Source organism: Bos indicus, chromosome 18, assembly GCF_029378745.1.
Source record: "Bos indicus isolate NIAB-ARS_2022 breed Sahiwal x Tharparkar chromosome 18, NIAB-ARS_B.indTharparkar_mat_pri_1.0, whole genome shotgun sequence".
NCBI classification, from domain to species: domain Eukaryota; kingdom Metazoa; phylum Chordata; class Mammalia; order Artiodactyla; family Bovidae; genus Bos; species Bos indicus.
The window spans coordinates 47,172,087-47,192,471 of record NC_091777.1 but is presented as its reverse complement, the minus strand read 5'-3'; the positions used below and the strand labels follow the sequence as shown (position 1 = coordinate 47,192,471).

The 20,385-nt window shown below is 52.7% G+C and overlaps 3 protein-coding genes across 8 annotated transcripts; 2 read left to right on the top strand and 1 right to left on the bottom strand.

Annotated features, from left to right (window-relative positions):
- The first annotated feature begins 22 nt into the window (after nucleotides 1-22).
- Nucleotides 23-5,843, top strand: ALKBH6 (alkB homolog 6). Of its 6 annotated transcripts, none has more exons than XM_019979154.2 (7): nucleotides 24-132; nucleotides 935-1,017; nucleotides 1,334-1,402; nucleotides 3,279-3,339; nucleotides 3,711-3,862; nucleotides 4,075-4,191; nucleotides 5,406-5,843. In XM_019979154.2, the coding sequence occupies exons 1-7, from the start codon at nucleotides 108-110 to the stop codon at nucleotides 5,667-5,669; spliced, it is 771 nt and encodes a 256-aa protein (XP_019834713.2). In that variant the 5' UTR covers nucleotides 24-107; the 3' UTR covers nucleotides 5,670-5,843. The 6 variants fall into 6 exon arrangements, with proteins under 6 accessions (XP_070628232.1, XP_070628233.1, XP_019834713.2 ...); XM_070772130.1 differs by lacking the exon at nucleotides 24-132 and adding an exon at nucleotides 155-383; XM_070772131.1 differs by lacking the exon at nucleotides 4,075-4,191 and having other exon boundaries at nucleotides 23-132.
- A 520-nt stretch (nucleotides 5,844-6,363) lies between these two features.
- On the top strand, nucleotides 6,364-11,425 carry SYNE4 (spectrin repeat containing nuclear envelope family member 4). Its single transcript, XM_019979135.2, is given in 9 exon segments — nucleotides 6,364-6,507; nucleotides 6,509-6,582; nucleotides 6,993-7,143; nucleotides 8,204-8,347; nucleotides 8,811-9,005; nucleotides 9,077-9,325; nucleotides 10,284-10,361; nucleotides 11,044-11,102; nucleotides 11,195-11,425. Coding segments are annotated over 9 exon segments (1,191 nt in total). The 5' UTR covers nucleotides 6,364-6,453; the 3' UTR covers nucleotides 11,382-11,425.
- Nucleotides 11,426-17,796: 6,371 nt separating this feature from the next.
- On the bottom strand, nucleotides 17,797-18,902 carry SDHAF1 (succinate dehydrogenase complex assembly factor 1). Its single transcript, XM_019979167.2, has one exon. It carries the CDS (start codon nucleotides 18,898-18,900, stop codon nucleotides 18,424-18,426), a length of 477 nt encoding a protein of 158 aa, XP_019834726.2. The 5' UTR covers nucleotides 18,901-18,902; the 3' UTR covers nucleotides 17,797-18,423.
- Between the last annotated feature and the right edge of the window lie 1,483 nt (nucleotides 18,903-20,385).

Genomic DNA, 20,385 nt, shown 5'->3' with positions numbered 1-20,385 from the left:
CGGAAGGCGGAGCTTTAGAGCCTTTGAGAATTCCCATTGGTCTGAGCATGCCTGCGTCGGCATGGGAGCGGAAGTAGCTGGGAAAGGAATTGGGATGTTGAATTTGGATGTTGGAGGGGTCACTGGTGGACGGTCAGTTTGCGGGGTGGCCGAGGGTGGAGATGGCAGTCCAAGAGAGCTGAGAGTGGGGACCCAGGGTAGCGCATATGGGAGTCCGAGGAAGCTCAGAATGTGGGATTCTAGAAGACAGAGTCGGGGGATCCAGGGGGTTCAGGGCGTGAAAGGAGTCAGACTCGGTCCGGGGGTGCTGCAGTGAAGGGGCGCTCCGGAAGAGAAATCTGAAAGGAGTCTAGAGTAGGGGGGTCCGAGGAGACTGAAAATGGGTATGTCTGAGGAGGCTTCGATTGGGGGCACAAGGGTGCTCAGAATGGAGCGTCTGAAAGCGCTCGAGGAGAGAGGAGGATCTATGAAGACCTTGAACACTGTTAGAGAGCCAAGACTGCAGTTTTTAGGCATGCATGCTGTGCTGTGCTTAGTCAGGGCATGGCAGTTTTTACGATGAGGTCTCAAATCAAGGTGTTTAAAGGGACTCTGGTGTGTAGCCCTGGGGGATATGTGTGGCGCTCTGGGGAAAGCGGCGGATGGGGTCAGAGGCTGTTCTCTGTGGGAGCTTAAGACAGCAAATATGTGTAGTTTGATGGACCTTTGGTGGATGGAGTTTGGGGGAGTATTCTGGGTGCTCCTTGTGTCCGGGCAAGTGTGGGGGATGTGCACTGAGTGGCTTTTGAGATACTGAGGGCTTAGGTTTTAGAAACCAAAAGAGTTTCCCTAGAGGTCTGAGCTGAGGCTGTGGCCCATGGTAAGAGCAGAAAGCTGGATCATAGTCTGAGGGCGGCAGGCTTGGTTACTTCAGCATGTTCTCCCCTCCCCACAGGTCTGACCGGGTACCTGGAGTTGCTGTCGATGGAGGATCAGGATGCCAGGGTCCCAGCCCTGGAACCATTCAGGGTGGAGCAGGTTGTCAGGACTGGGGGTGCAGAGGGTGAAGGTGGGGACTAGAGGGTGGGAGATAAGAGTGGAGATGGATAGGGAGGCTAGCTCCTGGGTTTGTGGGCTGGGACTGACCCCTCCCTCTCCATTCTTACCCTCAGGGTCCAGCCCTATCCTCACCCCCACCTCCTCATCCCCCAAATAGTCATCGGTCCCTTGACTTAAGGCCCTGGCCTGTCTGGGGACATCCTGAGCTATGCTCCAGAGGAAGGGCTGCGCATGGGTGTTAGCACTAGTCTGCAGGTGGAAGGGCCACACCTTCAGGGGGATCTCTCTGTCCTAGGCACCACCTGTAATCTACTACATCCCTGACTTCATCTCCAAGGAAGAGGAGGAGTATTTGCTTCGACAGGTGATCTCAGCACTGTTCTGGTCTGTTCTTCTCCTCTTCCCAGATCCCTCTCCAACCCCCAGCTCTCATGTGAGAGCCCACAAGGCCACAGTGAAGATCCTGGCAGAAAGGAGAGTGCCACCCAGCACCCATCCCTCACCTTCCATATTCCTTTCTCAACACCTGCTAGGGCCTGGCAAAAGAGCTTTTCCCAGAAGACTTAGGGGAAACCAAACTGATATTTTTTTTTTGGCCAAGTCATACATCTTGCAGGATCTCATTCCCCAACCAGGGACTGAATCCAGGCCACAACAATAAAAGCGCTGAATCCTAACCACTAGACCACCAGGGAACTTTCCAAACTGATACCTAGAAAGGTGGTGGTTATTATGGAGTTTAGGCTTCCTGTGCTAAGACAACTCAATCCTGCTACTGTTATAGGGAAAAGGAGGTTACAACACATGTTGAAAGAGCCCAGTTCAGGCCCTTGAGATTTGGGGAATGAAGAATTTACAATGTTCAGGTTTTTGTGCTGAGATAATTCAGGCCTCAGAATGTTAAGAGTAAACGCTTCCCTCTGCTGATAGCTCAGCATAGACCCAGAGCCTTGGGAACAAGGTTACCAAGCCCAGACCACCTGTGTTAGATAGTACAGTCTGCATTCTATTCTTAAGGTTTGGGGAAAGAAGAGTTTTACAAAGTTCAGAATCCATGCACTGGGATAGCCCTTTGCAGCCCCAGAGCCTTGGTTATAGAGCCTGAACCTGCCCTGTGCAGTCTCAACTACTCCTATCTTGTTTGAGTCCCAGGAATGAGTTAGCTTGAAAGCTCAGACTCTCCTACTGAGAAAACCCATCCCAGCCCCATTACCATGAAGGGAATAAGAATATTTCTTAGGGTTATTTTTTTAAGGATGCTTTTTGATTAATTAATTAATTTTTGGCTGCTCTGGGTCTTCCTTGCTGTGCGCAAGCTTTCTCTAGTTGCGACGAGTAGGGGCTACCCTCTGTCGCGGTGCATGGGTTTCTTATTGAAGTGGCTTCTCTTGTTTTGGAGCACAGGCTGTAGGGTGTGTGGGCTCAGTAGTTGTGTACACAGGTTTAGGTGCCCTGCGGCATGTGGGATCTTCCCAAACCAGGGATCGAACCCATGTCCCCTGCACTGGCAGGTGTATTCTTAACCATTGGACCACCAAGGAAGTCCAACTTTTTATTTTTTAGTATTTATTTGGCTGTGCCGGGTCTTAGTTGCGGTATTAAGGATCTTCAAACTTTGTTGCGGCATGCAGGTTCTTAGTTGTGGCATGCAGGTTCTTAGTTGCAGCATGTGGGGTATATTAATAGTTCCTTGACCAGGGATCAAACCCAGGCTCCCTGCATTGGGAGTGTGGAGTCAGCCACTGAACCATCCAGGAAGTCCCTTAGACTTCTTTGAGACAACCCTTTCTAGACCCCTGGGGTCTTGGCAGTGGAGAATTTTCAAAGTACTCCCTTGACTGTACTGAATAACCCAGTTTAGCACCTTGTCTCCCCCAGGTAATAGGAACAAGGAGGTTCCGGACTCAGACTGTCCTGAGATAGCCCAGGGATCAGAAAATTAGAGTGCAGACTGTTTGCTGGGCTGAAAGAGCCCAATCCATCCCAGAGCTCTGGGTAGATTCAGACCCTGATTGTAGCCCTTCCTCAGTCCTGGTAGACACAGGTCAGCTTTGAGGCTTGTGGTCTCCACAGGGGGAGAAGGCAAACAACAAAATCCTGGGAACACTATCCCAGAGAATGATCCCACAGAAACTGAGATGACCCATTTCCACCCCAGGTAAAAACCGCTTTGTTGGCCTGGGTGGGAGAATCAGAGAGGGTGGTCCTTGAAAAAGGACTGACCCCCTTTCATCTCCCAGGTCTTCAATGCCCCAAAGCCAAAATGGACCCAGCTCTCCGGGAGGAAGTTACAGAACTGGGGTGAGTGTCCCTGACTGTGAGCATAGCTGACTTAGGGATGTGGGCTGGGGTAGGCATGTCAGGTTTGATTGTCTCAGGACATTGAGGCCAAGGTGGGGGGTCCCTGAGGGCTCAAGGGATCCCAAGGATCAGGAGGATTCTGAGGGGTCAGTAGAGGTCTTGAGGGGTTAGAATTTCCTGATGGGTTGGGGGGCATCTCTAGGTTTTGGAGAAGCAGGAAAGCTTTGAAGAGTGGAGTGGGGATCTCCAAAGAGTTAGGGGTCCCTGAGGAGGTCAGAGTGCTACCAACCACTAGGATATTCCTAATGGGGGCTCCTTGGTGCCAGAGCTCCTTGGTTGGGTGCCCTCAGCATCCCATCATCCTCCCCCAGGTGGGCTCCCCCATCCCCGGGGGATGGTTCCTGAGCGACTGCCACCATGGCTCCAGCGCTACGTGGACAAAGTGTCTGACCTCAGCCTTTTTGGGGGTCTCCCAGCCAACCACGTCCTTGTAAACCAGTATCTGCCTGGGGAGGGCATCATGGTAACCACACTCTCACCCCACCCCCCAGACCTAGGACCCACCACGGGGCGGGGCATCATGTTGACCCACATCCACTCTCATTAAGCAGTTCACATAGCCCAACCAAGCATTTGCCTCCCTGTCCCCAGCTGGGGGACACCTTTCACCTCAGAGGGTTGGGGGGGGTGGGGTGTGGACTCCTGCCCCATCCAGCTCTGGTACTCACTCCTCAGCCCCACGAGGATGGGCCACTGTACTACCCGACCGTCAGCACTATCAGCTTGGGCTCTCACACCATGCTGGACCTCTACGAGCCTCGGCAGCCAGAGGATGATAACCCAACAGAGCAGGTGGGCCCTGAGATGCTGCCCCAGCCACTTGTGAGCACTCCGACCTCCCATATCCTCCAAGAGACCCTAGTTCCACCCACCTATGAGGTAGCCCTGATACCCATCTACCTGCAGGGTGCCCTAGAAATCATGATCTTCACAGATACCCCGATACCCCCACCTGTTGAGTGACTATCCTGACATCCTACAGATGTCCTGGCCCCACATATTTAGAGTGAGCACTCCAATACCACAGGCAGGGCTCCCCAGTTCTCCAACAGACACTGATATCCTGATACCCCCACACCATCCCCTCAGGGGTGTCTCTGATATCCTCCAAGACACCCTGACTCTCAATGGCCACTGCATAGGCACCCCAATACTGACCTCCTCCCTCCCACTCCAATAATGTGATCTGTCGTGCAGGACACCTCCAGATTCTCTTGGCACCTCAACCTATGACTCACTGCTCAAGCCCCCTTCCTTCTGTGAGGGTTGCTCATGACAGCACTTTCCCTGACCTCTTTCTTTGATGCATGTCTGATGCCCCAGTGTTCACAGAAACTACCCTGGACACCCTGATCACAGCTGCTCCTTAGGGTTCCCCCTTTAAAAAAAAACCCAAAAAACGTATTTATTTGGCCATACCACCCAGCATGTAGGACCTTAGTTCCCTGGCTAGGAACAGAAACTTCACCTCCTGCAATGGAACCACAGAGTGTTAGCCACTAGACCGCCAGGGAAGTCCCGGGGCTCCCTTTGTCAATCCCACATGCTCCTGTCTGCTCCCCTCTGCTGGTGTCCTTAAAGCATCCTGAGATAGCCCACATCCGCCCAGACCACACCTGCTCCTCTCTCCTTCCCTTCCTGGCTTCAGCCAAGTCCTTGGCCCAGTTTCACCCAGTTTACTGGGACCACTGATCCCTCAGTCCCAGACCCTTGCAGATTCCTTACACACCTAGACGCCCCCATCTGCAGCCTAGTTCCTACCCTTTCCCAAAAGACTGCCGACCACTCGCCATTCCCTCCCGTCGTGCCCCTCCCCTCCAGGCCCTGGCCCTGTCGCCCTTGGGATTTTCATTCCAAAGCCTTGATTCTTAGGAGCACACTTGCCCCTCAGCCTTTGCCCCTGGAACTCACTGACCCTCACCCCCTGAACCCCCAAACCTGCTGAACTCTCGTCTGCCTCCGCCACCGAATTCTGGGGACCCGCTGATTTTCAACCCTCCCTGCAGCCCCGGCCCCCGCCCCGGCCGGCCACCTCTCTGCTGCTTGAACCGCGCAGCCTGCTGGTGCTCCGTGGCACCGCCTACACGCGCCTCCTCCATGGCATCGCGGCAGCCAGCGTAGACGCGCTCGAGGCAGCCTCCCTGCCGCCCAACGCCGCCGCCTGCCCCTCGGCGCAGCCGGGAGCCCGCCTGGTGCGCGGCACCCGCGTCTCGCTGACCATCCGCCGAGTCCCCCGCGTGCTGCGCGCTGGCCTCCTGCTCAGCAAGTGACGTTAGGACCCAGGACCCGCTCGGATTCCCGAGCCCGCTCCCGCTCTGGACTGCTACCGCCCTGTGACCTTGGATCTCTGGGGTAGAGGCGGCTCCCCTCGGGTTATTTTCCAGTACCTGTGTGGAAACCACAGGAAGAGGACCCATTCCAAATAAACCAACAACAAAAAAGTCTTACTCTGGTTTTGGACATTTGGGGGTGGGAGTGGGCAAATGTTTGGGTTCCCGAGGGGCTCTGTGATAAAGAGTCCGCCTGCTAATGCAGGAGACACAGGTTCAATCCCTGAGTGGGGAAGCTCCCCTAAAGTAGGAAATGGCAACCCACTCCAGTATTCTTGCCTGGGATATCCCATGGACAGAGGATCCTGGCAGGCCACAGTCCATGGGGTTGGCAAAGCCTCCCACACGACTGAATATGCATGCACACGCGGACGTGGGTTCCCAGGGTGAGCGGTCTGGGTTTCAGAGTGGCTCAGAACTTGGGGCTCTTGAGAGGGCAGGGTCATATCTGGAAACCCCTTAGTTGGGTGGGGTAAGCTTGAGAGTCAGCTACTGGTATACTAGGGAGGAAGGAGTTAAATGGAGGTAGGGTCACCTGAGCTAGGCATCAAATTACCTGGGTCCAGGTTCCACCTGGAAGGAGGTGGAGCTGAACCTGCCCCTGGGCTTTCGGCTGCCTCAGGCCTGGGTGAGTCCTACTGAGGAAGTTTTCGAGGAAACTGGGGCTAGGAAAAGGGCTCCTGCTGGGGGTCCTCACTGACTTTCTGTCCCCAGGCTCCCAAATATGGCCCGGCCCCCACCTCTGGGCCCTAGATTCCCTTCAGAGCTCTTCAGTCACCCCCCCTGGAGCCCCTAGGGAACTGGACGCTACTGGAGACACAATCTGCATTGCATCTGGAGAGGAGAGCATCAGGTAGGGGCTGGGGCTTTAGAAACTGGGGTCCAAAGTGGTGGGGGCATTAGCAGGGGCCCTTGAAGGGTAGGAGGTATTGTGGCTAAGACCCCCTGGGGACATGGGAGAGGTAACACGGGACAGCGGTGGAGTAGAGTGAATAATGGGCACCTAGACTCACCTGGTGGCTCAGATGGTAAAGCGTCTGCCTGTAATGCGGGAGACCCGGGTTCGATCCCTGGGTTGGGAAGGTCCCCTGGAGAAGGAAATGGCAACCCACTCCAGTACCCTTGCCTGGAAAATCCCATGGACAGAGGAACCTGGTAGGCTACAGTCCATGGGGTTGCAAAGAGTCGGACAGGACTGAACAACTTCACTTTCACTTTTGCTTAGACTCACCCACAGGCCTGTCACTGTCCTCCACCTCCCAGGTCAGAACAGGCCCAGAAGCTGGGGCAGGACTCCTTGGACCCTCCAGAGCACTTTCGGGGTGGGCCGAGGGGCCTGGAGCCTGTTGCTGGCCTCCCCAGGTTGCCAGCGCCCTTTTCTCTTGAGGAGTCAGCTGGATCCAAAAACCTAGAGGTGAGCTGAGGTGACCTGGGCCCCTGGGCCAGCCCCCACCTCCTGTCTGTCTCCCAGAGTCTGGCCTCCACACCGGGGATGAGGCGATGATTCAGGAAGTGTTGGCCAACTGTGTGGGGATGGGATGCTCTAGACAGTGATTCCTGACCTGTCTACTACTTCATATTTTATCAACTGAGAGAGAATTATATGTTAATATTTTATTTATTTATGGCTGTGCTGTGGAGAAGGCAATGGCACCCCACTCCAGTACTCTTGCCTGGAAAGTCCCATGGATGGAGGAGCCTGGTGGGCTGCAGTCCATGGGGTCGCTAAGAGTCGGACACGACTGAGCGACTTCACTTTCACTTTTTACTTTCATGCATTGGAGAAGGAAATGGCAACCCACTCCAGTGTTCTTGCCTGGAGAATCCCAGGGACGAGGGAGCCTGGTGAGCTGCCGTCTATGGGGTCGCACAGAGTCGGACATGACTGAAGCGACTTAGCAGCAGCAGCAGCAGCAGCATGGCTGTGCTCGGTCTTCACTGCTGCATGTGGGCTTTCTTTAGTTGCGGAGAGTTTTTATTGTTGTTCAGGTACTCCAATATGTCTGACTCTTCGTAGTGGGGCTGCTTTCTAGATGCGGTGCATGGGCTCAGTAGTTGAGATGCAGCGCAGGCTTAGTTGCCATACAGCATTGGACCAGGGATCGAACTCGTGTCCCCTGCATTGGCAGGTGGGTTCCTAACCACTGGACCACCAGGGAAGTCCAAGAATTATCTCATCATTGGCCCCGGTGTTTCCTGTGGGAGTAATTTGGTTCCATTACCCCTCCCTCTCCAAGACCCCCAGGCCCTATATGGACAAGTTTCTAGGAGCCTTGAAAACCTGGAGAACTTGAACTAGAGGTTCTCGGGCCTGACTCCACTGGGAAGTTTCTCTAGGTGGGAGCGGCCCTGGGGCACACCCACAGATGGACTCTGCTGCAGAGAAGCATCCAGAAGGCAGGAGCCTGGGTGCAATGGAGTGGGAACAAGGTCCAGGTTGGCTCACTGGCCCTGACTCAGCTCTGTGTTCCCAGCACCCCATCTCTGGCCGGGAGGTCCTGGAGGCTGAGCAGGACAGTCTGCATCTTTGTCTTCTGGGGCTGGGCCTCTGGCTGCAGGACTTGGAGCGAGGCTTGGGGCCCTGCATGTCAGCCCAGAGCAGGATGGTCCAGCTGCAGGTGGGTAAGGGCCTCAGGAGTCAGGGCCAGCTTCCCTTGGAAATGGATCTGTTCCATGTTCCTCATGTCTGGATGGGAAGAGGGTGGGGGTAGTAACTCCAGTCCTAGGTCTCTGGTGTTCTGGTGCCCCTGTGGTGTGTGTGTCTATGTGTGTCTCCGTGTAGGCAGCAGGGTGGTGTGGTGTGGGGTGTGTTGATGATGTCCAACCATGTGTACCCAGTGTATGTGTGTGTATGTGTGTGTGTGTGTGTGTGTGTGTGTGTGTAGGCAGCAGGGTGGGGTGTATTGATGATGTCCGACCATGTGTACCCAGTGTGTGTGTGTATGTGTGTGTGTGTGTGTGTGTAGGCAGCGGGGTGGGGTGTATTGATGATGTCCGACCATGTGTACCCAGTGTGTGTGTGTGTGTGTGTGTAGGCAGCGGGGTGGGGTGTATTGATGATGTCCAACCATGTGTACCCAGGCGCTGCAGGCAGACCTACGTGGGGCAGCTGAGCGTTTAGATGCGCTGCTGGCGTTCGGTGAGGGGCTGGCGCAGCGCAGTGAGCCTCAGGCCCAGGCAGCCCTGGAGCAAGTCCTGAGCACATTCAGAGCCCACCAAGACAGCATCTTCCAGCAGCTGTGGCGGCTGCAGGCCCAGCTGGTCAGCACCAGCCTGGTATGGCCCACCCTGGCAGTCCCCGGCACGGGTGCCAGTCTCAACCTTCATGACCTCTGTCCTCTGAGCAGGTGTTGGAGGAGGCCAGCACACTGGAACAGGACTTGGAGTTCGAGGGGGACTTAGATGGGCCAGGCCCTGGTGGGGTCTGGGGGCCCTGGGCACCCAGTAGCCTCCCCACGCCAGCAGAGTTGGAATGGGACCCGGCGGGGGACATTGGGGACCTTGAGCCTTTAGGGCGAAGGACAGCCCGGACACCAGGGGCTCCATGTGAGCTGTGTGGCCATAGGGGGCCCCAGAGCAGAGGACAAAGCCTGGAGGTGAGAGCAGGTGGGGTGACCTCCTTCCTCCAAGCACCCATGGGACCCTCTGTGTGTCTCCTAGCAGGGTCCTTGCCTTTCGAGAAGGCCTTCAAACCTCTGGCTCTGTCTCTCCCAGTGTCTCTTTCTCTTTTGGTGTCTCAGTGTTCTCCTTCCCGGTCTCTTTGTTGTATCTACATTCCCTCATTTCTTCTCACTCTCCCCCTCATTCACCCCACCACAACCACACTACCCTCCTGGCTCTTCAGACATTTCAAATACACTCCCATCTCTAAACCCCCAGATGCATGCCCAGCTCCCTTCCTCCTTCACTCCAGTCTCTCCTCAATCACCCCTTCAGAGAGACCTGCCCTGGCCTCAGAACATTATCACTCCTTATCCTCTTACTTGGGCTTCCCTGGTGGCTCAGCTGGTAAAGAATCTGCCTACAATGTGGGAGACCTGGGTTTGATCCCTGGGTTGGGAAGATCCCCTGGAGAAGAGAGTGGCTACCCACTCCAGTATTCTAGTATTCTGACCTGGAGAATTCCATAGACTTTGTAGTCCATGGGGTCACAGAGTTGGACACGACTGAGTGAAAAGTTAGCACCTAACAGTACTTACCACATCGTGACATTATATATTTATTAAATTACAGTCTGTCTCTCTCCTGCTAGAATATAAACTCCATGTATGCCAGCATTTTGCCTGCTTTTGTGCCCTCTGTGTTCTCAACTCCTAGAACAGTACCTGGAGTGTAACAGACACGCATTAAGTATTTGTTGAGTGAATGAATAAATAATGTCTCTCTTCTCGGGTTTGTTGTTGTTGGGCTCCGGCCCTCTCTTCATCTCTCCCTGAGATCTTGCTCTTCCCCCAGAATCTCATCTATATTATACCATACTGCCATCGTGGCCCTTCCTCAACTTTGTGTCTGTTACTGATTCTCCAAGAACCCCACACCTCTCTCGCCCCACAGGACATGCTCATGTCGGGCCTCAGCCACCGGCAACACGTAGCAAGTCACCGAAGACAACCCCTGCTCTGGAAGTCTCGAGTGAGTTGGTCCTCAGCCAGGTGTATCACTCAGGAATCGTGATAGCAAGTGACAGCAACCCAACCCTGACTGAATTACACACAAAAAAAGGGGATGCTGGGTTGTTGTTTTTTTTCCCCACTTAACTGAAAAGTCCAGGTGCTGTTGAATTTCAGACCTCAAATACTGCCAGGGCGCAGTGCCTCCCTGTCTTGGGTTCTACTTCACGGTGGATCTCTCAGCAACATGGCTGCCCCAGCAGCTACACATTCACTTCCCACTGGCTCACTCACCCCAGAAGAGAATGCTCCGGACTCACAGGCAGCAAAAGTTCTAGATCGGACTCCTGCTTCGCCACCAATCACAGTAGCCAAGCTGATGGAGGGCTTTGATTGGCCTGATCTGGTCACATGCCTAGTCATGGCAGTAGAATTGTGAATTCAGAAAAGTAGGAAGTTATGACACCATCCTTTCCAAGTTGAACCACCGTTACCAGGAAAAGGGGGACTGCATGGAGGGAAGGCACAGACAGAACTCCACTATACTTGGAACTATTCCAAGTCCCCATGGGGGCTTGAGGATGGAAGGGGTGCTAGGAAAGGATGAGAAATAAGCCCAGTTCTGCCTGTCTATGGTAGTAAGGTAAAGAGCACATTAAATGTCACTTCCACCCATTCTGCTGCTGGTGACTCTCTACGTTTAGGACAGGATGAGGCAAGCATCTCCCAGTCTCCAAGATGTGATGCTGGAGGCGGACCCTGGGTAAGACATTTGGGAGAAGAGTCTGGGGGTTTGGGGGACAGGGCTCACGGTGGCACCCACTGGTATGTTTAACACTGTATTTCCCTTCACAGAGTGCCCACTCCTGCATCCAGGCGACCTCTGACCTTCTTCCATCTCCTCCTCCTCCTCCTCTTCCTTTTCCTGGTGGGTATCACATTGTTCCTGCCCACGTCAGGGGGCTCCTGCTGCTCTCCAGCCCAACTGATCGGGATACCTTACCTGGAGCTCAGCTATGTCAATGGTACCCCTCCAATGTGAGAATGCAGTCTAGTCATATGTAATAAATAGTCACTGTTAAAGGATATGTCTTAGTCTGTTTGGGCTGCTATAACCAAATAACATAGACTGAGTGGCTTAGAAACAACAGAAGTTGGTTTCTCACAGTTCTGGGTTCTGAAAAGTCCAAGATCAAGATGCTGATAGATTCAGTGTCTAATGAGGATCCACTTCCTGGTTCATCGATACCATCTTCTTCCTGTGTCCTCACATCAAAGAGGGGCCAGGGAACTCTCTGAGGTCTCTCTCTTTTTTTTTTTGGCCACATGGCATATGGGATCTTAGTTCCCTGGCCAGGGGTCGAACTCACACCCCCTGCATTGCAAGCATGGAGTCAACCATTGGGCCCTAGGGAAGTCCCTCTTTGGGGTCTCTTAGAAGGGCACTAATCCCTTTCATGAGGCCTCCACCCTCATGATCTGATCAGCTCCCAAAGGCCCCACACCTCCTAATACCATCATATTGAGGGTTATGAGTATTCAGGGGACACACACCTTCATTCTATAGCAGGATGTGCGAGGATACTGGATGCTTGAATACTGACAATCTTTGATATGACCCTGGTACATCTAGACAACCCCCTCCACAGATCCCTTTGCCTTGAGCACAGAATATAGAATTGAATCAGCCCATCTTGGGTTGGGTTCCCCCGGACCATCAGACAAAGATTCAAGCACAGGTAGTTTTTTGTTTTTAAAACATGGTGTGTATATATTTATATACCCCCTTTTTTATGGGGTATTTTTATTTAATTATAATTTGTCTGTGCTGGGTCTTAGTTGCAGCATGAGGGATCCTTAGTCGTGTCATTTGAACTCTTAGTTGTGGCATGTGGGATCTAGTTCCCTGACCAGGGATCAAACCTGGGCCCCCCTGCATTGGGAGAGGGGAGTCTTAGCTAGTTGACCACAAGGGAAGTCCCTCAAGCACAGGTACTTTTTTTGGGGGGGTGATCCTAGGCAAATTGATGGGGGAGTGGGAAGTGAACCAGGGAAGGGAGTCAATGAGCTGGTGGCTTCTCTGGGCATTGGCGTGCCATCCCCCTAGGGACCTTTGGGAGACTGTGGGACACACAGGAGGTGAAGGGCTTGTGGCATATATGTACCAGCTCTCATCGCTCATTGATTTAGGATTAATCCTGGAGAATGTTAACTCCCCAGCACTTCCAGCCTCTCCTGCCTGTAAAGACCTTCAGGCAAAGAGGTATAGGTGCTTGCCACAGGCTACTAGAGGGGTGCAGGTATACAGGAGGGGTGGAGGGATGTTGGTGGGTTGCTGACAGCACTTGCTTTAGCCCCTGACCTGCCTTCATCCAGGGGCTCTGTTCAAACACTCTACATGGTGGGCTCCCAGGCTGGCCATCACTGACTGGACTGTGAAAGCCCTCTTCTCCCAGGTCACCAAGCTGAACTGCCACGGCTCAGTCCTGGAGTCCAGTCCCCAGCTTCAGGTGTCTAAGCTTATCCTCTCCCAGAGCTTAAAGTATCAGGACAAGAGGTGGAGCAGAACCAGACTCAAGAACAGAGGCAGGAGCCCCATGCTAGTCTCCTGGATGTGCACTTAAGACAGACACTTCCTTGAATTCTCACAACCACCCAATGATGTGTCCCTGCTTAACAGAAATGGGAAACTGAGGCTCTAGAGGGGAAGCCACTAGCCTGAGGCCACGCATGGAGCAAGTGAGTGAAACCCAGCCTCCATTGATTTAAGGCTAAGACAGTGAGCACCCTATGCAGGGGGCCCATGTTCCACCCCTTGTTAGGGAACTAGATCCCACATGCTGAAACTAAGAGTTTGAATGCTGCAACTGAAGATCTCACATGCTGCAATGCAGACTGAAGCTCCCATGTGCTGAAACCAAGAGTTCGAATGCCACAACTAAAAAAATAAAGAGCCTGCATGATGCAACTAAAGATTCTGCATGCCACAACTAAGACCCGGTGCAGCCAAATAAATAAATATTTAAAGCAAACAAAAACAGCAGTAATCTCTTTTAAAAAACTGGGAATTAATACTTAATTTTTGTGGGTAACTTAAAAGTTCAGGACTGCAAGCACAGCTGGATCCAGGGGCTCAGTTCTTTCCTGTTCTGGCTTCGGTCTTATCCAAATGGTGGGGAGTGCCCCTCGAAACCACCAAACCTACATCCCACCAATTTAGCAGTCAATAGAGAGTTCTGTGTGTGTGCTAAGTCACTTCAGTACATGGGATTCTACAGGCAAGAATACTGGAATGTGTTGCCATCCTGTCCTCCAGGGGATCTTCCCAACCCAGGGATCAAACCCGAGTCTCTTATGTCTCCTGCATTGGTAGGCAGGTTCTTTACCATTAGCACCACTGGGAAGCCCAACAGGAGAGTTGCAGTGAAGTGAAAGTCGCTTAGTTGTGTTTGACTCTTTGTGACCCCATGGACTGTAGCCCACCAGGCTCCTCTGTCCGTGGAATTCTCCAGGCAAGAATACACTGGAGTGGGTAGCCATTCCCTTCTCCAGGGGATCTTCCTAACCCAGGGATCAATCCCAGGTCTCCTGCATTGTAGGTGGATTCTTTACCGTCTAAGTTCTGAAGCCACCTCCTCTGGCTAGTGTCACATGCTTCACTGGGGGCTGCAGTCAGCCTTGCTTGTACTGAAATGGTAAGGGGGAGTAGTTCTCAAAAAAAAAAAAAAATCAGGGAGCTGTTACCAGAAGGTGGAATGGACCCTGGGGTCAGGGGTGGGGGGCAGGAAGCAGCAGATCCTCAGAGTAATTCCACATTCAGGGAGATGTCTGTGCAAACCTGGGTCTGTTCTCTTTCAACTGCCAGACCAGATCCTGTCCCCAGCTGAGGAGGAGGCATGGTGTCCCTGGGGTCACCAGCAAATTGGATGGATGGGCAGAGTCTTGGCAGTATCATCCCAACCAATTCAGTAATGGAGCAAATCCATGTCATTCACTCATTCATTTACTACTCACTGAGTGTCTGCTATGAACCAGGTCAAAGAGCAGGATTATGACTGTGAACAAGACAGGCTAAAATCCTGGTCCCTGTGGAGCTGACATTCTAGGGAGAGAGAGATGAACGGGATGGGTGGGAACTTGCAGGTGTGACCTGTGGCTCCTCATCCAGTATGACGAGTTTCCCAGAATTCCCCAGGGCCCCCGGACCACCTCATGCACCTGGTCACCCTTTTGGAACAGTGGAGCTTGTGATCCAAGACAAGAACATAGTCTAGTGACCTGTCATTCCTGACAGGGTGGAGATCAGAACCTGTGAGGGAGAGCAGATGTTACTATTTTGAAGGTCAGGAATTTAAATTGATTGCTAAATCTGTGAGAAAGTTATGCACGAGAGGTCTATCCAAGTCTCAGAAAATACAGGCTTTGTTTTTCTCAAATCTCTTGTAAAAATATACCCTGTATGTGAAGATATCTGGCATCCAAAGACAAATGACCAGTAAGACATTGATATGACCATTGTCTTTTTGGTAACTTTTTGTTTTGTTTCAAATTCCTGAAAAGCTTTAAGACTAGTAACAAGAAACTCTCACATACCCTTTACCCACTTTCATCAATTGTTAACATTTAACCCCATGGGCTTCACCATTCACACTCTCAGTAATACATCTATGCATATATTTTGGAACCATCTGAGACTAAGTTGTAGACATGATGCTCTTTACTCCTAAATACTTCAGTGTATAGTTTTTAATGTCATGGACACTGTCTTACACGACTATAGTTACTGGATTCAGGAAATTTCAACACTCAATTCCATTCTATTATTAAGCCACAATCCATATTCCAAATTATTCTCACCCCCTAAGTCCTTTATAGCAATTTTTTTTAGATCAGGAGATTCTTTGACAGGTTGACAAGCAGTGACCCTGTCCCTTAGAAGAGCGAAAACACAGCAGCAGACACAGACAGGACCAAGGAGGGTGGTTTAACATCAGTACATTCTGAGATAAGGGCTTGAGTGAGGTGGTTTATTTGCAATGTGATCCCAGGAGGCAGGAGTTAGGGAATGAGGAGAGACAGTGAACAGGGCAAAAGCGAAACATATGCTTATGGTGCGGGAGCCACTGAGTACCTGGGGCTCAGTCCCACCAGACAACAGGCACCTGGGGCACTTATCCAGTGACTGTAGTCCCCCACAGGCTGCAGTTGCTCCTGAGGGCATTAACCCACCTCTCATAATTCCTAGAAAGCCCTCAAGCAGAAGAGCAGAGATGCAGGGGCTCAGAGCAGGAAGCTGGCAGTTTCTTGGGAACCCTCCTCTGCAGCTACAAGTGAACTCAAGTAGACAGGAGGGTTATGGGGTTGGGACATCACCCTCTGCTGCCACAGGTATTTAATTCACTGTGTCATAATGGTGACTGCACCATGAAATTAAAAGATGCTTGCTCCTTGGAAGAAATGCTATGACCAACCTAGACAATGTTTTCAAAAGCAGACATCATTTTGCCGACAAAGGTCTATATAGTCAAAGCTATGGTTTTTCCAGTAGTCACGTGAGAGTTTGGACTATAAAAAAGGCTGAGCACCAAAGAATGGATGTTTTCAAAGTGTGATGTTGGAGAAGACTCTTGAGAGTCTCTTGGACAGCAAGGAGATCAAACCAGTCAATCCTAAAGAAAATCAATCCTGAATATTCATTGGAAGGACAGATGCTAAAGCTCCAATACTTTGGCCACCTGACGCAAAGAGTTGATTCATTGGAAAAGACCCTGATGCTGGGAAAGACTGAAGGCAGGAGGAGAAGGGGATGACAGAGGATGAGAGGGTTGGATGGCATCACCAACACAATGGAGATGAGTTTGAATAAACTCAGGGAGATGGTAAAGAACAGGGAAGCCTGGTGTGCAAAGAGTCAGACACAACTTAGCGACTGAACAAAAACATACCATAACAGCTGCATAAGGGAGACACTATTGTAGTTAGTATGCCCATTTGGCAGTTAAGGGTGTTGAGGCACAAGGAGGTTAAATCACTTGCCTCTGATCAAGTAATCAGTAAGTTAGAACTGCGATTCAAACCTAAGCATTCCAGTTCCAGAGTCCAAGCTCTTAATCACCCGACATTCACCCAGTAACTCCCTTCTGACCAGGACACCCAGCCCCAGTGAGAACTCGATCACTGCCTGCAACCCTGCCAGAAGCTCCCATCCTGGACCTTATTAGGGCTCAAGATCTTGCAGCCAGAAATGAGCAGGAGGAAGAGGAGGGAGATGCAGGTGGAGCTCTAATGCGGGCTGGATGGGTAGGACTTAACTCCACTAGCCACTTTCAAGATTTTGGTTTTTACTCTGAAATGCAACCAGGCCAGGATTAATAGCAACACCCTGGTGGAAGAAACTGAGGCGGACAGATGAACATGGGCATGGAGGCTGAGTACCAACCAGAGACAAAGCTGAAGTAGAAGCCACTTGCATGAACTGCACAGCCTGTGCTCTGGGGCACTCCAGGCCCCAGCATTTCTCCCCTTCGCCCTCTCCAGGCCCTTACCCACACCGTCCCCCTGCTCAGAGCTTATCCCTACATTCTGGCAAACACTTCATAATTCTTCAGATTTCAACCTCATTTGATAACTATTTGAGTAACTGCCTCCCCCATTGGGATTGGGGGAGAGACTGTGTTTCTCTTTGGTCCATCCTACCTTTGGGGATTCCCAGGTGGTGCAGGGGTAAAGAACCTGCCTGCCAATGCGGGAGACCCAAGAGACGTGGTTTCAATCCCTGGGTTGAGAAGATCCCCTGGAGTAGGAAATAGCAGCCCATTCCAGTATTCCTGCCTGGAAAAAATTCTATGGACAAAGGAGCCTCACAGGCTACAGTCCATGGGGTTACAATGAGTCAGACAAGACTGAGCAGCAGGCATGCCATGGCATCCTACCTTTGATCTGAGCTCTGAGTTCCTTTCCTGAGGTCCTCCTCCTCTCAATTGCTTTTAATGGGTGCAAATACAGCTGAGGGCTACAAAATGCAGCACCTCAGGGAATGTCTAGCGCATGTCCCTGTGGGGGCATGGGAAGAGGTATGTCTGTGGCCTATGGGTCCACCTCTCCTTTCCCACCCCTAGGCCTTGCTAACAACAATTCCAGCTTGTAGCTGAGGCTGGACTCCTTAGCCAGGTTTGAGGGTCCCACTACTACCGCAGGGGTTACCAGCCAGGCCTCCTCAGCTCCACCATTCCTCTTCTGACTCACTACCTTCCATTAAGAGGTCAACAGGGGCTTCCTTGGGGGTCAAACCAGGGTGGGTTCCCTCTATGGATCTGCCCAGGAGAAAGAACTATGCTGCTCCAACCAATCTGCCATTCTAGAGGGTTCCCCACACCCATCCCTGCCAGAGGGTCACTTCTTGATAACTCTCAAAATCCCCCAAACACATCAAATCTTTACCACCACCAACAGGGAAGTAAGCACACCCCCATTTTATTGCCTTTTTGTCCAACAGTCTTGAGAAGGGAAAGGAGCAGGAATCGGGGTGGGTGAGGGGAGGTTTCGCCTCAGAACCATCATGTATAGGTCTTGAGGGGGTCTTTAACTGATTAGCGGGGTGAGAGACCCCTTACCCCCTTCCTCACCAATCCCAGTTGGTCTCAATGGAGTAAAGATTTTTCTGAGGGGGTTTCCAGGCTTCTCACCGTCCATCAGGGCATCGTCCCAAACTCCTCCTCATCTGCTCTTCTCAGAGTTAAATACAGGAGAGAGGAGTCTCTTTGAGGAGCCAGCAGTGGTATTTCTCAGAGTTCTAGACAAGGGCGTCAGTCTCTTTCTGTCCAACAGAGGGGCGTCTTGGCTCCCCAGGCCTTAGGATAAGTAGCTTTCAGTTTGACAGTACGCCCCAAGCCTCATTGGTTAAGTCTGACCCGGTACCATACAGCAAGTAAAGCCGGGCATTTCTCGCCATCGCACCCCACGTCCCAGGAGGGTTCTTCAACTACCTCAATCTGTCGATTTAGTTTCTCAAGACCTCTCACTTTCCATTGGGGGGCTCCCCAGTCCTCAGTCCCCCTGAGCCATCGGGCGAGCCCTTCAGCCGGTCACCGTCCATCCAGCGGGGTCTTCGGTGTCCTCAGGCTGTCTAGCGGTTTACTCGGGTCGTCACCTTCACCAGACAGGGTCCCTGGGGCCCCCGCGCCGTTGGACTCCTCGGTCGGGCCCCGCGTACGCACGAAGGCACCCATGGCCGTGGCGTGGCCCGAGCGTAGCATCTGGAGCTGGCGCCGACCGCGGCGGTACAGGTACTCGATGCGCAGTACGTCGGAGCGTGGCAGGCAGGCGTGCTGCCGGAACTCCGCCCGCACCCGTGCCTCGGCGCCCGGCTTCCCGCGCCCAGCGCGCAACAGTTCGCGGTACAGGCTCAGAACTTGCCTCTGCAACCGGCTGTGCCGGCTCATGGTAGCAGCTGGGCCGCGGGGCACGGAGCGGCGCCCGTGCACAAGCGGGAGAAGCGGTGAAACACAGCCATAGGAACTTCCGCCTCCCGCTCCCAGCTTTTCGGCGCCTTCGCGCCTCATAGGTTGTCGCTGCTTCTACGTCACAATGTTGTGTGTAAGGGGCGGAGCTAATGGTTCACTGGCCCGCCCCACTGGACATCTGTGTCCTTGAGAGGACGGTACTCCTGAGGGCCTGGAGGAGGAGGACGCTAGACGCTGAGACTCTTAGGTTTGGGGTCGGAAGAGACCAGGGGATCCTGACCTGACTCTTGGGTCCTGCGAGTGGAGAGAGCTAGAGGTTAGGATCCTTGTGTTCCCCAGAGCTCTGGGGGCACTGGGGGAGAGAAGATGGGCACACACGTGGGTTTATCCTCATTTATTAAAGCAACCATGGGAAGCTCCGTGCATCCCCACTCCCAGAGCAAGTGTACATCGAGGGCCCCAACCCCTGGGGACGGGAATACGCGGTAAAGTCCTGGGTCACAGCAGGCAGAACATGCTGAGAATATGCCGTGGGCTATAAACCCCCAAACGCAGCCAGTTTGGGCCGGTAGCGCTCTCTGCCGAAGAGAGCCGTATCTGAGGGTAGGAGAGGGAGGGGCCTCCCTAGCTGTTGAAGCCGAAACCAGCCCACACGGAACTCTTCGACTATGTTGGCACTCCGCAGACCGCCAGGAAGTATCAGGTAGTCAGGCGCAATTCCGTTATAGTTCCCGCAGGCTATTCGGAGGCGTCCTCGTAGCGCTGGGAGGCCCGCAAGGCCACGACCCGCTCAACACCCTACCAGCACCTACCCGCACCTGCCAGCACCCGGAGCGTGGGAGACCGGGAAACGATAACCCGGGATCCCTCCGCCCAGCGTGCGACCACGCCACCGCCCATCTGGGCATGCGTTCTTCCGCAAGAGACTAGCCTGGTCAGGGGCTGGGGAGAGGGCCTGAGTCTGGGAGTCGATCAGTTCAGTTCAGTTCAGTTGCTCAGTCGTCTCCGACTCGTTGCCACCCCATGGACTGCCGCACGCCAGGCTTCCCTGTCCATCACCAACTCCCGGAGCTTGCTCAAACTCATGTCCATGGATTAGGTGATGCTATCCAACCATCTCATCCTCTGTCCTCCCCGTCTCCTGCCTTCAATCTTTCCCAGCATCAGGGTCTTTTCTAATGAGTCAGTTTTTCGCATCAGGTGGCCAAAGTATTGGAGTTTCAGCTTCAGCATCAGTCCTTCCAATGAATATTCAGGACTGATTTCCTTTAGGATTGACTGGTTTGATTTCCTTGCAATCCAAGGGACTCTCAAGAGTCTTCAACACCACAGTTCAAAAGCATCAATTCTTTGGCGCTCAGCTTTCTTTCTTTATTTTATTTTTTCAGCTTTCGTTATAGTCCAACTCTCACATCCATAATGGTAAAACCATAGCTTTGGTTAGATGGACCTTTGTCAGCAAAGTAATGTCCCTACTTACTATGCTGTCTAGGTTAGTCATAGCTTTTCCCAAGGAGCAATTCTCTTTTAATTTCATGGCTGCAGTCACCATTTGCAGTGATTTTGGAGCCGAGTCCATGCAAT